The sequence below is a fragment of the Furipterus horrens genome, unplaced genomic scaffold (assembly GCF_987537825.1).
Source record: "Furipterus horrens unplaced genomic scaffold, mFurHor1.1.pri manual_scaffold_2, whole genome shotgun sequence".
NCBI classification, from domain to species: Eukaryota; Metazoa; Chordata; class Mammalia; order Chiroptera; family Furipteridae; genus Furipterus; species Furipterus horrens.
The window spans coordinates 30,735,596-30,751,837 of record NW_028327172.1 but is presented as its reverse complement, the minus strand read 5'-3'; the positions used below and the strand labels follow the sequence as shown (position 1 = coordinate 30,751,837).

Below are 16,242 nucleotides of genomic sequence, written 5' to 3'. Positions count from 1 at the left end.
CTGATTGCATGTAATTGTTTAAGTGAACATTGTGCCTTACTACTTTGTTAGAAGCTATAATAACTGAGCTGATGTAATTCATGGGAGAATTAAACAGAGGAATAAAAATAAAATGGACAGATCCTGGGTGCCTGTTAGATTGTTAGAAAATGCCTAGGTATCAGTGGTAATATGCAGTATTTTGGCCAATGGGATGATGTAATAGCAGTTAATATTTATCAAGTGCTTACTAAGTGCTAGCCCTTACACACACTATCTGTCCTTTAACCGCCTCCCCCCCAAATAATCCTTATAGATGGTACTATTGTTACTGAACAAGGGTTCACTGCCCACCACACAAAGAAGCCAGACTATGGCATTGGCTTTTGAGAAAAGAAAGCTTTATTTGCCAGTTGACTGCCAAGAAGACAGGAAGCAAGGTTCAAATCTGCAGGGCTTTAAGGGGTAGCAGTTAAGGGTTCACAAGTGTTACTTGTGAGTGGTGTTTCACAAGTATTACTCATAGGTGATGTATCCAAGGTTTAAACTTTGGTTCTGGATCTTGTTAAAAACAAGATAGGAGCAGGTTCTGCGGATACACTATCATTCTCAGATCCTAGATGGGGGAAACTGAGGCTCGCTGTAGTTAAGTGCCTTGTCAAGAGACCAAAACTAAGACCCGAAGCTAGGAAATGGCAGAGCCAGCATTCTAACCCAAGTCTGCCTGATCCCATAACTTTGTATTTTTAACCACTGTGCAAGAGCATCCGGTATCTGTGTAATTCCAGGAAGTCCCACTTAATTTTTGCTGATAAGTACATACTGTGGATGAATTAAATAGAAATATTTGGGTTTCTCCATTGGTTTGGGATTCCTATACAGTAGTCCCTCTCTATATCGTGGTTCACTTATCACGGCCTCACTGTATCACGGGATTTTTAAAAATATTGTATTTAATTATTGATCGTGGATTTTTCGCTCTATCGCGGGATTTTGCAGTACTGTATATGTATGTTGTTAAAGTTACGTAGGTTTAAGAGTGTAGAATATGTTTAGAACATAAATAGTGTTTATAAAAGTGTGGAAAAGGTTAATAAGGGAGTGGGAAAGGTTAATAAGGGACTGGAACATTTTATAAGTGTGTGGGAAGGGTTTATAAAGCTTTAAAATATATATAAATTCTAAAATAAATGTAAGGTTCCTACTTCGTGGATTTTCACCTCTAGTGGGGATGGGGGGTCTAGAACGTAATATCCACAATAAGTGAGGGAATACTGTTAACACTGAATATGTAATTGGGTGTTACCAAGGGATTTAGCAGGTTTCCCTTTAAATGTTATACTGACAGGGAGAAGATGGGCCTTGCTGGAGAGTGTTTTGTTGGAAGGATGAAGGAAAAAGTGGGATGTTTCTCGATAATGAAAGGCCTTGAATTCATTTGTTCAGCTTGTTAAATGGCTCCTAGGGGCCATGGCACACAAAGGTAGTGTGGATATATCAGTGAAAACACATCTAACCCTGCGGAGCAGGCAGATACTCTGGCAATGTCCTACAATGTAAAGGGCTTCAAAAGTAATAGTTGATGGATTCTGTTCTCTTGGAGTTTAAAGGGACATAAGTACATCCAGAAGAGTTTAGCATTAATTCAAGGCATCTGTTTCATTCAGCATATTTTTTGATGACCTATTATGAGTTAGGCCGTGTATTATGTGCCAGAGGAAGTAAAGAGACGTGGCCTTAACCTCATGGTGCAAACAGTTATAGGTAACACCAAAAACAGAGAGAGAAAGAAGCAAATGGTAGGTGCTAAGAATGAAACTAATGGGAGGCTGCTGGAATGAAGTGGAACCTACTTAGAAACGGTAGTCTAAGGAACATTCTGCCAAGACAAAGAAGTACCTATCCATCTGTAGAATATTGTTAACAGGTCTAGAGGTGGAAAAATGATGAGTCCAAATAAAAGGCTGGAGGTTGGGGCCCAGGATGAAGGGTTAAGTTGAGCTAGAACATTAGGCAGGATTATGTAGAGCCTGGTAGTCTATTACCATATTCATTTAATTGTATAAACGTGTCAAGACCATGCTAGCCTTTGGGATTAAGAGTCTGGGGCATTACCTACTGAAGTTACTGCTGCCCACTCCCACGTAACCAGTCTGGGGTTTGAATAGATACTAGGAAGGGAAGAAAGATGTGAGACATGGGAAGGTTTGTGTTCTTCCCACACAGCAGCCAAAATGTTACTTTCTAAACACACCTGACAGTATCACTCCCTTGCTTAGACTCAAATCCTTAAAAGAACCCGCAAGGCCTTGGCCCCAAGAGGTGTCTAATACACCCACACTGGCTCCTGCAGTTCCCTCTCCCCCGGTGGACTCCAGAGGGATCAGGGAACCCAGGAGCAAGAGGAATCCACGCCTCCTGCTTGCGTTCTGCCTTCACCGCCAGCAGGGGGCGCAGCGGGCCGTTCTCCCTCCGGGAACCCAAAATGAGCGAAGCTCAGAGGGCGTGGTGCCGAGTGCAAAACTTCTGTTGTGTCTCTTCGCCTCCCCGTGGAGGGCGAGGTCCTCCCACTAACGCCTGCCCGAGCCGGAGGAGACAACAAAGCTCGTGTCTAAACCTCAGACGCTGTGAACTGTTTTCAATGCTTATCTAGCTCGCACTGCGCCAACCCTGCCGCAGCAGAAAGAGGCGGAGCCCGGGCTCCCGCCCCGCCCACACAAGCTCACGTGACCAACACCAGTGTATGGAGGGCCGGAAGCGCTCGCGAGCCAGCGTGCGCGTTCTCGCATTTCTAGGCGCCCGTGAAGTTCCCCAAGTTCCGGCCCCGCGCTCGTTCCCGGGTCCCAGTCAAGAAAGTTCCGCGGCGTCTGCGCGCGCCTCTCATCCAGGTCCCCGCCCCCAGCACGTCGGGCTCCCAGGGCACCACAGCCATGTGCTCGTTAGCGTCCGGCGCTACCGGTGGGTATCCTGGCCCGTCAGCACCCGGCTTGCCCAACCCCCAGGCCGCGCCGCTGTGGGGCCTGGGAAAGACCCCTTCCTTCCCCTGAGCCCTCCGGGACCCGGAGCCCGGGTGGTGGGGCCTTGCACGGAGGGTGGGGGAGGTGCTGGTGAGGGCCGCGGAGGAGCGAGATGCGGGCAGCGTTCCCCAGCAGTAAAACCTTGTCCCCACCCCCTCCTCGTGCGCTGGGGCTGGGCTCGCGCTGGCGCGCCGGGAGCGAATCTGATCCTTTGCCTGTGCTAGGCGGCCGGGGCGCTGTGGAGGATGAGGAAGACCTACCAGACCTGTCGGACAGCGGTGACGAGGCCGCCTGGGAGGATGAGGACGATGCTGAGCTCCCCCACAACAAGCAGCAGACCCCCTGCCTGTTCTGTGACAGGTTCGTCCGCCTCAGCGCCAGGGTCCGGCCGCGTGGGTCTGTGTGGTCTGCCCTCGAGCGCTCCTACCAGGGGTTCGGAGTGAGGGCTTGTTGAGAAGGAAGACCCTAAGTGTATGTATAGAGGGAGGAACTGCGAACTGTAAGCCAGGGTGTCTTCGACAAGCCTCCTGTTTCCCCGTGTGTAAAGTAATAGGGTTTTGGACTGGATCTGTGGTTCCCAAATCTGGTTGTACACCTTTGTCACCTGAGACGCTTATAAAATAAAAAATACAGAGGCTGCACTCTGCACTGCCGTCCTTCTAAATCAGCATTGGGGTCTAGGCATCTTTTATAAAGGCCCTCTATCAGGGGACGGTAACGAATGATGAGTTTCGGAGTCACTAAACTAAAGAATCTCTCAGGACCCTCCCAGCTTGACCATTCTGTAGTTCTCGGACAAGCAGACGGCGTCTCAGGTGTAACACTCCATTTGACCCATTGAAAGAATGACCTTTCTGAGGTGGGGCTCCCCACCTATTGAAAAGGAAGGGATTGCCGCCTTTTCCCTTAGGTTAGAAGAGATTGTGATACCCATCACTTGTTCGAGGTCACAAAGCTGTGGTTTGTCATACCCAAATCCATGTGCTTTCCACTTCAGCTTCTGCCTCTTCCTCTCAACAAGCGTTGACTCAGGCCGCTGTCCTGGCAAATGGGCCCCGTTGGCATTGGCCAGGGTGACTTGAATAAACATTGTCCAGTTGCCCTTACATCCGGGTACAGTGCTGGTTGGTGGTATATTAACTCCTCTGGATTCATCACTGTTCTCATATGTAGCCACTGTTCTCACATGTAGCCGCCTGTGGATAGGGAGAGAATGGCTCCTCATGCTGGAGACGTGGTAGCATTTATTGAGTATCAGGATGGGCGTCTTTGTGGCTGCATCAGTGCTGCAGAAGGGACCTACCTGGGTAAACACTTGTTGAAAGCCCACTGCTGCGTGCGTGCTGGACATGTAAACGAGGTGTTCCTACTTGGCGCCCTCGGTTTTGTGGGTCACATCAGAACGAGGCTTGGTCCTCGTGATGTCTGTAAGGCAAGGACTTTGGAAACACTACAGGATCACATTTGAAATTACGTCACCATGGGAACATGCCAGCTGCAAAATTACATTTTATGCTTTATTTCTGAAAGCCGTTAGAGCAGTGGTTCTCAACCGTCCTAATGCCGCGACCCATTAATACAGTTCCTCATGTTATGTTGACCCCCAATCATAAAATTATTTTCGTTGCTACTTCATAACTGTAGTTTTGCTACTGTTATGAATCATCAGATATGCAGGATGTATTTTTATTGTTACAAACTGAACATAAAGCATAGTGATAAATCACAAAAACAATATGTAATTAATATATGTGTTTTCCAATGGTCTTAGGTGACCCCAGTGCAAGGGTCGTTCGACCCCCAAAGGGGTTGTGACCCACAGGTTGAGAACTGCTGCGTTAGAGCTTTGCCAGTTCAAAGCCTCCAAAAGCAGAGTTGGACACTTAACAGAAGAAAAGAATCTTATACAGGGAATTTTTATATCTTGAGGCCAACAATCTATCAAAGGGAGTTCTCTCTCTTAAAATTCTTTTGATAAATTCAATGCAATTAATTGGCAAATAAATTACCTTTGACATGCAATGGGTAGTTGGTTTATTTTAGGTGTAAAATGGAACTCAGAAGTATGAACTCCCTTTAGAAGTTCTGGATTCTTGACATTGACAGATATGTTTGTTTTCTCTTAATTGGAAATAAAACTAGAAATCAGCAGGATGGGGCATGTGTATGTGTTATGTGTATGTAGCAAGAAATCAATATGTAGACTTGGGGACTTTTTCATGAAACTCTTTTTGGTTTTTCAGGTTATTTACCTCTGCTGAAGAAACTTTTTCACACTGTAAATTTGAGCACCAATTCAATATTGATACCATGGTCCATAAGCATGGTGAGTATTTTTTAGAATGGGAAAATTTAAGTTGTGAAATTTAAGTTTCAGCTTTTGTAGAAACTTACAGTTCTAATACCAACTGCCCAATACTTGGCAGTCTATGACCTAATTTTCCTGATTTGTATTATTAGAAATGGGAATTCTAAAAATTAATTTCCTGTATTTTAGAAATGCAAGAAAAACGTTTCGGAAATTGTCATCTATGCTGGCTGTTTCCCAGTTAAAATATTAGAAGTATCAAAGTTACTGTTTCTAGTTCTTAATAAGAAATTAAAAATATCATTAAGTGTAGTTTAGAGGACAGAAATATTTTATTGTCTAATCAGGGAAGCCTCTATAGAACAGGTCAGTTAAACAGAACTCATATTAAAATAGGTGAATTATCTTCTTTTTCCCCTTTAGGACTTGAATTTTATGGATACGTTAAACTGATCAATTTTATTCGACTTAAGGTAAGTTGGTAGCTTAGTTTACAATTTTGTTTTGAAACTAAAATACCACTACCAGTGGTGAGTAAAAGAATACAGGGAAGTACTATATAAGGAACTGCTTTAAATTTGTGAGTCATCATCTTGGAATCATAGACATTAGGAAATGCCACACTATATAGTACCAAGTAAATGGATACATCATGCTTCCTGGGTCATTTTTAAGTGCATCTAAGAGATAATGTTATGTAAAAAAATAATTCGAAGTCAGATGATGGGAAATACTGATAGTATTTCTGTAAAATCAGGAATAATTTCTAGTGATTTCAAGTACTGTGGTTGCTCTATTTTTTCTGTTGTTCAAGTACTTTGTTCAAATGAGTGTTTTTAGTGCCACTTCCTCCATGTCCAAACAATATAAAATGATGCATTGAAGCCATTGATTCATCTAATCAAGTTAACAAAATGACAGTTGAACATAAATTCCTTAGAGATTTTGTGTAATGTAGACATGATTTCCTTTTTGTTTTAATTGTCCTAGTTTTTGTTAGGGGGATTTTGTCATTATATGCAGTAAAAAAACATGCAGTTAATTTTACATCCAGAATCCTACAGTTGAGTATATGAATTCCATATACAACCCAGTGCCTTGGGAAAGAGAAGAGTATTTGAAGCCAGTATTAGAAGATGATCTTTTACTTCAGTTTGGTAAGATGAACACCCTTTGTGGACTGTTTTAAATATTGTACTATACTTTAAAAAGGCAAATAAACTATTTTATCTGCTCAAAGTTAATTTTTCACTACTCTCCCCTTTCTATTCCAAAACCTCTAGGATACTGTAATACATTTAATTGTCATGTCTCCTCATGCCCCTCTTGGCTATGACAGTTTCTCAGGCTTTTCTTGTTTTTGATGACATTTACAGTTTAAAGAGGTGCTAGTGAACGAACATTTAAAGTGGAACATGCTTTGCATAGTTCAAAGTATCTTCCCAAGGAAGGATTAACTACAAACGAGACGTTAACTTCTCAGTAGAGAAATCTAGACGACACTACTACAACCAAGTGATCGAGGCAGGCATGAGGTTGAATCTTAGTTTCTTCGTTAAAGAGCTGTATAACTTTGGGCTAGTCACTTGATTTTTCTGAAATTTATTTTTTTCCATGCCTTAACATCAGGATGATTATTTATATCTTAGGCTTGTTTTAAGGATGAACTGAGATGTAATGCATATATATGAAAGATAGTTGGTGATTAATAAATATTAGGATTTTTTTCCTTCCACCTTTTTGTTTCTTCCTGGGTTTGCTTCAGTATAATTAATGCTTATATATGTGTTTAATTTAGCCAATGAATGAAAAACTTAGACTAACAGCATGCTCTTTCCGTTCAAATTGAAATAATTTGAATGTTATATATTTATTTAATTTAAAGTACTTTTTTTCGGTTGACTGCATAATAGGCACTTGTATATCCAAGGTGGGGAAAAAGTAGATTTACAGTTAATATGGAAAATAATACAATAATTAATAAATAATACAAGAATAAACTTTGTGTACTCACAATTGTAAACCTACTTTGCCACACCCTGTATTTATTTTTAACATAGTTATATGTCCTTCTTTGTTATAAGATGGCCTGATAATGTCCATTTATTTCTTCAGATGTCGAAGATCTTTATGAACCAATGTCAGTCCCATTCCTGTTCCCCAATGGACTCAGTGAAAATACTTCTGTTGTTGAAAAATTGAAACACATGGAAGCCAGGGCACTGTCTGCTGAAGCTGCATTAGCTAGAGCGCGTGAGGATCTGCAAAAAATGAAGTAATTTATCAATCTTATAGAAAATTAATTGTTTAGACCCCCAAAATAATACAACTAATAGACAGAATGTGGTAAAACATTTCATATACTGGAATGTACAATGCAGATATTAAATCTTAGTATATTAAAGATATGCAATCATATATGTTTTTATACATTGTGGACATCATTAGTTAACATAAAATTCTGTACTATTACCTGTTTTCATATACTTCTTTATAATTTTATACTAATGGTAACTGTTCTAGGGAGTGTTATCCTCTTAAGTGTTTTTGTTTTTTGATACTATCCTCCTTTGAATTACACTGTTTTTAACAGATTTCTCCATTTTACTTTTCCTCTCCTAGGCTTTAAAGTGGTGGGATTAATATTTTTAGGTTTGGGTGAAATACAGGATTAAAATTTTTATTTTTAAAGAATCAAAATGTAATTATGATATAATGTTTAATCAGGAAACCAGATACATAGGATGGTTTTCTCCAGTGAGTAAATTAGTGTTCTACTGGCTGAGTACTTCCCAGTTTAATGTGCATGTAAATCACTTGGAGATTTTGTTAAAACTATAGATTCTGATTTTAGTAGTTCTGAAGTAGGGCTTGAGAGTCTGCATTTCTACCAAATATACCTCTAGCTTTACCTATTGGATTTGTGAGTGCCTATTTGTTGGTTTGCCAGAACGTTCAGCAGAAAGGATAGTACAGCTGATTATAGTTCCCTATACCTGTTTCTGAGATTTTATGCTGGATAACCTAGTAACTAAGAACAACTATACTGTCTGCGTCTTTGCACTTCTCCCCCATGCATTCCTTATAGATTCTTAATATGTTGTGATCAAAGACGGAACCAAGGTTTAGAGCTGTAGTGGGTGGTGTTGGTATATGTCAATTTCAATTTGGGTCCACTTTCTGCCCATATAACCCCTTCCATGAGATAATAGGTTCTAAAGAATAAAGTGTTGAAATATAGTACTACATTGATTCAGCTACTAAAATAAGATTTTGAAATATTAAGAATAATAAAAGTTGAATAAAAGTAATGTACTTATTTTACCCAGTTGAAAGATACAAACAGCAATCATCTGCTGTTGGCAGTGCTTTTGTGGTTTGCAGAAAGGAATGCTTACAACTGGGTTTGAGTATGCCATTGCTTAAGATCCAGCAGGGGGAGCTTTCAGCTGCTTAAGATAGCATGTGCTTTAGAAAGCTCATCACACTCCACACTCCACTCTCTCCCGCCCCCTTCTTCCTCAGCCTCTAGCCTTTCCTTTTTTCATGGTCCAGTAAACCTGTCTCAAGGGTGTATTTCAAATTGATTACAGACAATTTGCTCAGGATTTTGTGATGAACGATGTCAGAACCGGGTCGGCATCTACTACCATTGCAGACCTCCAGGAGGATGAGGATGAGGATGGTGTTTATTTCAGCTCATACGGGCATTTTGGGATACATGAAGAAATGCTAAAGGTTAGAAAAGAGCACAAATGCACCAAATCTATACTAAAGAAAAAATTTAATAAAACAGGTTCTTAATACATATGCTGTAGAACTGCTTTTTTTTTTCTTTTCTTTTTTTAAAAAATCTCTTTGGTGCTTGCTAGCTTGAAAAGGTTACAGAAGCATCAGAGTCATTTAAATTCTGTTTAAGATCATTAATCTTAGCCCTGGCTGCTGTGGCTCAGTGGACTGAGCATCGGCCTGCGAACCAAGTGTTGCTGGTTCGATTCCCAGTCAGGGTACATGACTAGGTTGCATGTCAGGTTCCAGTTGGGGGCACGAGTGAGAGGCAACCACACAGTGATGTTCCTTTCCCTCTCTTTCTCCTTTCCCCTGTCTCTAAAAATAAATAAATAAACAAACAAATTATTAAAAAAAGATCATTAATCTTTATTATGGAATTACTTTTGCTTTAAATAGAGTATTGGTAAAAAACAACTACTGACAATTTCAAGAGCAACTATTAAATAGGAACTAATAAATTACACATTTGTCTTTAAATTACAGAGGAAATGATTAATTTTAGTGTTCTAAATAGCTATACTGGCTTCAGTTTGGGCAAATAATTCTTTGGTACAAAGTTTTATTATGAATAATTCTCAACTGTTATAGCATAACTTTTTTTACATTTGGAATCATTGATATATAGAGGAATTTTCTAAATTGATTAAATCAGGTATTTAAATTTGTTTGATTTTAATTTTTATAATGGTAATGTCCATGTAAAATATAAATAGATTTCTAATTATACCTAGTACACATTTTATTATGTCTTACAGGTTATTAAATAGCAAGATGTAATTTTTTAATTCATTAAAACTGAAAATATCTAACCAGAGTAAAACAAGTGCTGGAATTTAAAAATTATTGAAAATTTTATATGTCTATTCGTGAATTTTAGATGCCACTACTTTTTCTTGAAACCAGAAAACAAAAAATTCCTACCTAAATGCTTCCTCAAAAGAATGTTTTATCTTATGGAAGCCCGAAGACTATGTTTTCCTAAAGCACGTGCACTTAAAATAACCTGGGGATTTAATAACATATATATTTTCTTTTTTCAGTTCTGTAGAACCCGAGAGTGAAGGTTTGCTGATTAATAGTAATTGTAATTACTTTTAAAGCAGTGCTATGTCATATTTTTACTAATGACATGTCATGGTTGTGCTTTTTGTTGTCACTTGGATAATGGCATTTCATTACAAATAATAGTTATCATGTAAGTAATACATTATTTTAAGTCCAGAGTGAAATTGTTTGAAATAAATGGACTGACTGAGGTTTTCTTGTTAAATTAATTTTATTGTGTCTAGAATATTTTCTTTGAAGGAGTTAATCTAAGCCCATGTTTGTCATTTAAAATCACCCCATCAATATGAATGCCATGAACTTTTAATGCCTTTGGTATAGAAATTGTGTTGCATTTTTCAGACAGATAAGGTTGAGACTCCCAGAAGATAGTACATTTGATGTCTTCAGCACAATCATCAGGGAAATCCACTTTGAGCACTTATTTCCAATACCCTGTCCTGGATACTTGTATATATGACAATAGCTAGAAGATTTTCACACCTAATCGTTTATGCTTAAGTCCTTTTGATGTACCTACCCATTACATACAGATTTAAATCCCAGCCTGAAGTTTCCAGTGCTATCTTTTCCCCTTTAGAGAATCACTCTAAGTATCCTTATTAATATAATTCTCCATGCCATATTTCCTCTTAGCTGTTACATAATATGATTATCTCTCTTTGGAGATGAGTTAATTGTTCATAGGAAATATGGATACATTCCATTCAAAAAGCTGTTTATCCATTTTATATTTTGCTAAGTTATGTACTATGGATATACAAAATGTGCCTTATATATTTCTTCTGTTTATCAAAAACATTTCTTAGCATATAGTCTGTTCAAGTTTTTGCTACTATCAGAATCTCACCTGATTTTTATAAATAATTTAAATTGAGAAACCATATATACAGGACTTATTTTTCTCTTTAGAATTGGCCTTGCTTTTACAGGAATATTACTTGGATTTTTTTTGTTACTTAGTCTCAGATATTTCAATGACATTATTTTGACATATGTTGGGATTATAATTAATTATAAATAAAGGTAGTTTATGATCTAATCTTCTGGAGTTCAGATAAAGATTTTTTTTTTAAATTCTAGAGATACAGCTAATGGAGGGATAGATTACATGAACTTTTGAAATCCTTTGCCACTTTGCCTTTCTGAAGAAGAGTCATTGACTAATGTTGTAAATCTAAAATGCATCACTCTCTTTTTCTTTTTTCCGAGAAAAACATTGTTCATCCTGGTGAACATTTATCACAAATCATAGTACCATTAAATATATATATTTTTTACTACATTGTTCTCATTGTATCTGCAGCTGACTCATGCATTCTGTTCACTTTCATGAGATTATACATTTAAAACAATGTTATTTGTATATATAAAATTTATACTATATAACTTCCCTGTTGTCTTTAGTCTTATTAAAATTTTTTTATATTCATAGGAATGATTTCATAATGCTTTACCAGTCTTAAAAGGTTATCTTGCTTTTTAGTATTGGTGCTCTAATTTTATTCTTTTTGTCTCTTTGTTTTTCTCAATTTTAATAGGCTGGTGCAAAAGGCACTTTAAAATTTCCGTATATTACCTTATTTTGAATTGAACTGTTATTCTTGTTAGAATAAGTTTTTAGAAGTGGTTACGAGGGCTAGTCTTATTGGCTTGCATTTTCTTGTTCAGTGGATTTTTCTTTCAAAAATTCGGTTATTAAATTGAAACTGCTCTTTCTGAGGCTCTATGTTAGGTATACTTTGGATTTTGTTGCACCAGAGTGAGCATATGAACAAAGACTGATGGATGTATAGAAAGAGCCTGGGTGAAGGATTGTAGTTGAGTGGAGCAGCAGTGCATGAACTTAGGACAGGAGTTGGGATGCTGATGATTAAGTTAGAGCAGTGGTGAAGCAGTGTGATTGGTGGGCGCTTTCCTAGTGACTGCTTTCCTGACTGATGTTCACCCCTTGTAGGTTTTATTGTGTCAGCGAAAATCAATGGTTATGGTGTAAGAAGAGAATAAAAATGTATGAAATGCTATGTTTTTTAAGTTTTAAAATTAGTTAATATGTGTAAACTTATGTAAACATTAGTTTTTGGGGTTTTTTTTTTAGTAATTCTTAAAAGCTTCCAGGGGAAGATTTTAAAAGCCTGATTTAAAATATTGTTTGTAAAGCCATTAGTAATAATTTTATTGGAAAGCATGAAATTCCTCCCTTTTAGATCCAATAATTAAATAGAACAACTTGTCTTTTAATTTCAGGCTTCCTTTAAATCTTTTATTTTAATCCCAATATTGGCATAAAAATATTTTTGGGACAGTATATGGATTGTAAAAATTTTATATTGTAGTATTTTTTGTCACTTTTTTTTTTTTTTTTTAACATAGTGTGGAACTCAAAAGTAGAATTCCCAGTCTGAGATATTTTTATTCACTTGGCAACAGAGCCTTTTGCTGCTTAATTTGCTGTCCTTATGTGCCTCAACTGAGGAAATTTAAAGGGGAATCAGCTGTGTTCATGAACCAACATAAATGGTAGCATTCAGTGCCTGTCTTGGTTACAGGTCGTGTGAGACTCCAGAGTGTTGAAGTCTCATAATGTGGGCTGCAGGGCTCAAATGATTTACTTTTAAGCTTATGGGATTTTAAGCATCATTTCCTACTATAGACATTTCTAGAAACAAAACAAGATTATAAATCAGAAAGGTGCTGACAAATGACTTTCTTAGAAAAACCATACTCGAATTAAACTTCATTTTTCATATGTAACTGTAACTTTACATTTACCTGTTTTGGGGTTTTTTTTTTTTTTTCCTTTGGTATTTTAAGTAACTAATACAGGGAGACAGGCTCTAGATTCCAGGTCCTATTTAAAGGAGCAAAATAACCTGTTCATCTTATATTAGCTTTAACTATCTATTGAAGTCTTATGATAATGCGTGTCAAGATGAAAATGTGTTACATTTTAAATAACTTAGATTTTATTTGACTTTCAGTGATGTTCTTAAACTTCTTTTGTGTGTATCGGTGCTATTTGTGTTCTGTTTTCTTTTAGGATAACAATATTAAGCTTGGTTTTCCAGGCAGAAAGTAGCTATATAAACTAGCAATATGTGATAAAATAGCAAATAGCTTTTTAAAACATTTTTTATTTCTTTAGAGTATTCTGTAAACACATTTTCTCTGTCTACCTTAGGACAAAATACGAACAGAAAGTTACCGAGACTTTGTATACCAAAATTCACATATCTTCAAAGACAAGGTGAGTAGCATAGGATCCTTAGTTGAACATTTCATGTGGATCTTGAGCAGTAGAAATCCTCTGTGGGGTTCATCATTGTGATAGCAGTTAATATAATGTACTTCCGGTTTTATTTCATGGAAAACTTTTATGATGCTGCTCTGTGGTGCAGAATACTGATAACAGAAATACTGATTGGTACTGTCATTCAATATATTCTTTTTTAAAACTGAAATCATTAATTACAGTAACATACCTTAGTTAAACTTGGTTATCCAGATAAGATTGCTTAAAGCATATTTTATATTTACTGTGATTCCTTTGAATTTCAAATGTATCAGATAAACCCCATACCAAAGCACACTTTTAATTAGTATTCCAGTTTGTAAATTAGTTAATTTTATGAAGTTATTGATAGGTAGGGACAAATAATATAAGGTAGAATTTCTTTTATGTGCTTGCATTTACGACCTCATTTACTTATCGCTTTATGAGGCACTTTAAATTTTACAATTAGTCTACATAATGCTTCGGGTTATTTCAAAGATGAGCTTTCACACTGTGTGTGTTTGTGTTTGAAAACTGTGTAATTTGTTTTTCCTCACCTGTAAATTTTTTTCATTTTTTTTCTTCCTTCCCTCCATTTCAAGCTTACCTCTGAAAGTTCACGTTTTCTGTTTGTTCCTCGTTATTGGAAGTTAGTCCACTAATTTAGTCAAGAATATTATCATCTGCCACTAAAAACTTTGGTTGGGAATTTTTTCCCAAACTTTTCACTTAACATGTATATGATAACATAATCACGTTTTTATAATTCTCCTTTAACCTTTATTTTAAAAAGATACCCATCTAAGGTTATTTCATGGGCTTTACATAATATTACAACAGTGACTGAACACCTTCATATTTTGAAAAATCTCTTCCTGGTTTTTAAATTGTTTGGAGTATAACATGATAGGCTTTTAATGTTCCGTTCCTATTTCCTAACAGTGTTTCACCTGTGACTTAGTTGAAATTTATATGGTGCTCTGATATTTTTTGTCCAAAGCAGTAACTATCATGAAAGGTTTATGATGGTGCGTGTCTCTTTGTTTTTGCTGATTTCCATTATAGACACACAGTGGTTTCACTTTTTAAATCTTAGTTTTATCAGTTTTTTGTACTTAGTTATCTTTTATGCATTTTCTATGTTATTGCAGCAGAGACTAAGAATTGTTTATAGTTTTTATATTTACACACAAGTGTTAGAAAATTTTTATTTAATATGTGTGTCTAAAAAAAACCACTTTGGAGGACTTGCGGTCAAGATAGAGGCATAGTGAAACATGCCTCGCCTCTGCGCACAACTAGCAAAAAATACGACTACACTACAAAACAAATATCACCCAGAATTATCAGAAAATCTAGCTGTGTAGAAGTCCAACAGCGAATGTTTTAAAGAATCCACATTCATCCAGATGAGAAGGAGGGGCAGAGTCGCAGAGGCGTGGAGATGGGAACAGGTGGTCCCACATCCACATGTGGTGGATAAAAAATAGGAGGGATACCTCAGGAGCAAGTGATCCCAGCCCCAGTTCAGACCTCCCAGCACCAGGAAGAAAGTCCCCATAACTTCTGTCTGTAAAACTAGTGGGAGTTGGGGCGGGAGAAGAAACTGTTCTCTCTGGGATTCAGCACCAGGGCAACAGAGGAAGGACACCAATGGCATATGGGGAGAGAGTGAAGTGCAAGTGGGGAGACCACTTCCTCCTGGGCAAAACTCCAGAGGTCAGGCAGCTGCATTTTTCCCTCCGCAAGCCCTCCCCCACATAAAGCAACAGAGCAGTAACACAGGTTGCCCCACCCAGGCTATTACATCAGGTTCCTCCCCATACAACTTAACAGGTGTGCTAAGATGGACTCAAAGCAGCTCTACCAAATGCACAGAAGTAAGCACAGAGAGGCTGCCGAAATGAGACAAATATGTCCCAAAGAAAGAACAGAATAAAATTTCAGAAGGACTAAATCAAATGGAGATAAGAAACCTATCAGATACATAATTCAAAACACTGGTTATCAGAATGCTCCAGGAATTCTTAGGTACTTCAACTCCATAAAAAAGACCCAGGCAGAAATGAAGGTTGCATTAACTGAAATAAAGCTCTACAAGGAAACAACAGTGGAAAGAATGGAACCAAGAATTAAATCAACGATTTGGAACAAAAGGAAGGAAAAAGCATTCAATCAGAACAGCAGGAAAAGAAAATTCAGAAACACAAGGTTAGGCTTAGGTACCTCTGGGACAACTTTAACATACCAACATCCAAATCATAGGGGTGCCAGAAGAAGAGGAAGAGCAAGAAATTGAAAACTTATGTGAAAGAATAGTGAATGAAAACTTCCCTAATTTGGTGAAGGAAATAGACATAAAAGTCCAGGAGGCACAGAGAGTCCCAAACAAGATGGACCCAAAGAGACTCACACCGAGACACATCATAATTAAAATGTCAAAGATTAAAAGTAAGGATAGAATCTTAAAAGCAAGAGCAAAGCAGAGAGTTACCTACAGAGGCCTTCCCATAAGACAGTCAGCTAATTTCTCAAAAGAAACGTTGTAGGCTAGAAGGGACTGGCAAGAAGTATTCAAAGTGATGAAAAGCAAGGACCTACTACCAAGATTACTCTTTCCAGCAAAGCTATCATTTAGAATCGAAAGCCAGAAAAAGTGCTTCCCAGACAAGGTAAAGCTAAAAGAGTTCATCATCACCAAGCCATTAAAGGGACATATTTAAGAAAAGAAGATTAAGAAAACCAGGAACATTAAAATGGCAACAAATTCACAAGTGTCAACAACTAAATCTTAAAAAACAAACAAA

The 16,242-nt window shown here is 37.7% G+C and overlaps 1 protein-coding gene across 1 annotated transcript in view; it reads left to right on the top strand.

Annotated features, from left to right (window-relative positions):
• The first annotated feature begins 2,769 nt into the window (after positions 1–2,769).
• Positions 2,770–16,242, top strand: part of PRMT3 (protein arginine methyltransferase 3) — a 106,121-nt gene continuing 92,648 nt past the window's right edge. Inside the window, exons 1-8 of the mRNA XM_090263159.1 lie at positions 2,770–2,937; positions 3,221–3,356; positions 5,240–5,322; positions 5,728–5,777; positions 6,359–6,461; positions 7,420–7,579; positions 8,898–9,042; positions 13,343–13,408. Coding sequence (XP_090119285.1) covers positions 2,910–2,937; positions 3,221–3,356; positions 5,240–5,322; positions 5,728–5,777; positions 6,359–6,461; positions 7,420–7,579; positions 8,898–9,042; positions 13,343–13,408 — 771 coding nt within the window. The 5' untranslated portion in view covers positions 2,770–2,909. The remainder of the gene's footprint in view (positions 2,938–3,220; positions 3,357–5,239; positions 5,323–5,727; positions 5,778–6,358; positions 6,462–7,419; positions 7,580–8,897; positions 9,043–13,342; positions 13,409–16,242) is intronic.